Source organism: Cornus florida, unplaced genomic scaffold, assembly GCF_030987335.1.
Source record: "Cornus florida cultivar Cherokee Brave unplaced genomic scaffold, ASM3098733v1 CherokeeBrave_3.0.0_Hap2_Chr01, whole genome shotgun sequence".
Lineage (NCBI taxonomy): Eukaryota > Viridiplantae > Streptophyta > Magnoliopsida > Cornales > Cornaceae > Cornus > Cornus florida.
Window position 1 is genome coordinate 118,652,027 of NW_026775571.1, and position 3,916 is coordinate 118,655,942.

The 3,916-nt window shown below is 39.3% G+C and overlaps 1 protein-coding gene across 1 annotated transcript; it reads right to left on the reverse strand.

Moving 5' to 3' along the window:
* Positions 1-1,900: 1,900 nt before the first annotated feature.
* Positions 1,901-3,660, reverse strand: LOC132281916 (cysteine-rich receptor-like protein kinase 10). Its single transcript, XM_059783572.1, has 4 exons — positions 2,771-3,660; positions 2,467-2,517; positions 2,248-2,267; positions 1,901-2,122 (listed from the first exon to the last, which is right to left on the reverse strand). Exons 1-4 carry the CDS (start codon positions 3,618-3,620, stop codon positions 1,901-1,903), a joined length of 1,143 nt encoding a protein of 380 aa, XP_059639555.1. The 5' UTR covers positions 3,621-3,660.
* Positions 3,661-3,916: the final 256 nt, after the last annotated feature.

The following is a 3,916-nucleotide window of genomic DNA, read 5'->3' on the forward strand; positions in this document are numbered from 1 at the left end:
CTTCAAGCAGCGTTTGGTTTAGTGTTGCATCTGAGTACGGCATTCCATCCACAGACGGATGGCCAGTCGGAACATACCATCCAAATCTTAAAAGATATACTTCGGGCATGTGTACTTGATTTGGGGGGCAGTTGGGAGGATCACCTTCCACTTATTGAGTTTGTCTACAACAATAATTATTAGGCGAGTATTCAGATGGTTCCATTTGAGGCATTGTATGGTAGACTTTGTAGGTCCCCTGTTTGATGGATTGAGGTGGGCGAGACAGCCGCCTTAGGACCCGACAATATACTCGAGACTACTGCGAAGATTAAGCTGATCAGGCAGAGATTGCTTATAGCTCAGAGCCGACAAAAGAGTTATACGGATAGGCGGAGACGGCCGCTATCCTTTGAGGTGGGAGACCACGTTTTTCTTCGGGTTTCACCACGGAAGGGGTTAATGAGATTCGGAAAGAGTGGTAAGTTATCACCACGATTCATTGGACCTTTTAAGATATTGGACCGGGTAGGAGAGGTTGTCTATAGACTTTTTTTGCCACCGCAGATGGACAGAGTCCATAATGTCTTTCATGGATCGATGCTACGGAAGTACGAGCCGAATCCATCTCACATTTTGAGTTGGGTTGATGTGGACATTGATGAGTATGTTTCCTACGTGGAGGGACCGATTCAGATCCTTGACACACAGCAGGAGGTATTGAGAAACAAGATGATGTCATTGCTAAAGGTTCTATAGAGGCATCACGGCGTGAAGGAGGCTACTTGGGAGCTTGAACAGGAGGTTCGCTCCAAGTATCCAGAGTTGTTTTCTCCCTCAGGAATGGCTTGGTTAACTAGGTCGGATGCGACGCCTTGGAGGTGCCTTGTGGTCATGGATAGTTAACCAACCTTCCTTTCATGACGCCTTGGAGGTGCCTTGGGTCGGATTACATAAACGGTTTGGTTGTTGAAACGGAATTGTTTCGGAAACGGAGAGTGGCATAGGCATGACATTGCACTTCATGGTACATGTGGGAAATTTGTGATTGGATGTTATTTATACTATGCTTGTCGTTGTGATTGAGATTATGTTTTCCCCATGGTATGACCCTGTCCCTTTTTATCCATTCATTGTGTGGGATTCACGGGGATATAAGAAGTGTGTCTTAGACACTTCATACTGAGCTTATGCTCACCCCATTATTTTTAACATCTTTCAGGACATGGAAAAGAGGTGGCGGACGACGATCTACCACGATTTTAGACGAGCACGGAGACCAATTTTATTTTTACTATCTTTTGTATTAAAACTCTCTAATATTTGATAAATGTAATATTAACTAACTCGTAAAACTTTAGTTTAATTAGTATAATGTTGTAAGTTATGGACTTTTAATTCTAGCTACATTTTATGGACTGTAATTTGATGTAACTTAAGTGGGTTCCATGTTTGGATGAGATGGAAGAACGGGATTTATGTATGTATATAGTCATTTTAAAAATATGATATAATATCTGTATTGTGCGTTGGGACATGATATGTTATTTTTGAGGCCCAGTGAGGCTATTGCATCTATTTATGTATTTTAACAGGTTGTAGAAGGACCTTTTATGCGGAGGTTATGCCGAAATTTTTATAGATTTTATTATTATTATTATTTTGGTATCTTTTCGGGTCGTTACATTTAATTCCTAAAGGAACGATATTCTGTGTATTCCCTATATATTCAATTACCCTTTGGCACATTTTAAGTTTTTGTTCTTAAGAATTTAAGCAATGCACTCATATATAGGATTTGTGCTATGCAGAGGCCAGAAGTTTTAACTTCTTCTTGAGTAAACAGTAAATGCACTCAACCATGGAGATCATGCACTTGTTGTTATTGGATTCAAAAGACAAAAAGATATGTTCAAAGGGTCTAACCGAACAAAAAGAGTTCTAGGCTTTTGTTGCGAACATATTCATATACGAGTATCTTTTCCTCTCCAGCAAGGCAAAATCCCGTTAGTTTCACAAGATTTCTATGTTGAAGCTTGGCTACAACGACCACCTCATTCCTAAATTCTGTTGTGCCTTGTCCAGAACTCTCTCTCTTTGATAGCCTCTTCACAGCTATTTCTTGTCCATTGGGAAGAGTACCCTGTAAATATGCAAAAATATTAAGATCTACCCATAGAATTTCATCTTTAAGAATATTTGATTTTCAATGGAGAAGTTGTTTGTGGCTGCTTCAATCGTACCCAAATCAAATTGCAATGATTCTACCGTAGTAATATCACTCCCAACTACACAGCCAAAGAATGCAAGTGTTGAATTACATAATTACATCACGAAAGAAGCACAAATGTCAGAGAATTTTTATATGCTTCAGGAAATGAACTTGTTAACTTGTCTTCACCGTTTTCTTCTTCCATGGCATAACACCGTTTCTTTGCTCTCCTAACTAGGAAGCAGCAACCTACTGAGAGAAGTACCGGGACACACCCACTGAAACAACAATGACAATAATTGTTTGCGATGAAATTGTCCCTTTCCCTGCATCCAAAAAAAAAGTCCCATCAATATTCTAGAAAAGCAACATATATAAATCAAACAAAGTAAAAGAGAATTTCTCCAAAGAGGAAGTGAAAATTTAATCAGTGAGCAGATGAGCATTTCCTGCATAGTTTTTTGAATTCGACCTAATGAAATGGTACCATGAAATTAAATCAGTTTGCTTTAATTAGTTTTAACTACCAGTTTGAAAACTAATTTTTTTTATTATTTTTAATTGGCTTTAAAATTTTACCTTGAGGACTTGCTAAAGGGGTTGGAGCAGGTGGAGGAGGAGAAAGTAGTATTGGTGTAGGCGGTGGTGCGGTGGCTACGGAAGTGTAAAATGGGCTAATCTCAAACCTAATATTACAACTGGGAAGTAAAACCCTCCCCCCTTGCCTCCCAACATAGCAAGTTGGTAGAAAAGATATGGCCACTCTAAGGCATCTATTACAATCACTCCCGGATAGATCTGGTGTGCACTGCGCTAGGCTATGTAGCTTCTGAAAAGCTGTGAAGTCAGCTTCTTGAGTTGCAAACCTCGTAACATTTCCAGACTCATCATTTGAAGCCAGAGTCGCTAAATCATCTACGGTTTCTCCCAGCAATTGCTCAAAGCGATCTTGTTCTGTGACATTATATGGATTCCACACATTCACATTCGGTGATTCCTCCATGGTGGAGAAAAAAGACTGGTTGGCATAACGTAACATGCACTTATCGTACCAAATAATTGCCTTATTCTGGTTGGGGCAATATTGATGGACTATTTCTTTCACCGCATGAGCCACACAATCTTGACAAACATTAGTACCTGCAATGTCGCCACGACAGAGAAAGAGGCCATAAGCCACGTCAGGAACATCAAGACCAGCTGTTGCTTTATAAAATCCGTTGATGGTGGTATCATTGGGAGAAAGAGAAGAGAGGACGAGATTGAGATTAGATTGAAAAGTGGTATTGGAAGTGTATGCTGTTTCATTAGTACATATATGGGCGCGGTAGGATGGGGCAGCTTCTGTTATAATAGTATTGGGAAAAAATAACCAAAGCATGGAAACAATCACAAAGCTCTCAGAGAAACTGCATGTGTAAGAAAACATGGTAATTAACCACAATGACAATTAAAATGAGTGGTTGATTACCGTTTGTCAAGAACCTAAAATGAGGAAGAAAAATAAAAATGGTGGAGTTATAAAGTACTAGAAACTGTCACAACACGGAATTGATCTAAGACGTCAATGAATCAGAAATTCAGAATTCAAGGATGGTGAAAAATGCACATTATTTTCCTAATTTATGGTCTCCTTACATTGTTCCCTTTGAATGGAAAAGTCATTAGAGACTAGCCTGACTAATACGGTATACTTTCTTATTAGTTGTTTGCTATAAAATTCCA

Excerpts from the sequence above, each read along its gene's own strand:
- LOC132281916 (XM_059783572.1), bottom strand. The coding sequence starts at position 3,620 with ATGTTTTCTTACACATGCAGTTTCTCTGAGAGCTTTGTGATTGTTTCC. Across the intron at positions 2,518-2,770 it reads CCCTTTAGCAAGTCCTCAAG|GGAAAGGGACAATTTCATCG; the intron begins GTAAAATTTTAA and ends TTTTGGATGCAG. Across the intron at positions 2,123-2,247 it reads TTGGGAGTGATATTACTACG|GGTACTCTTCCCAATGGACA; the intron begins GTAGAATCATTG and ends GCATATTTACAG.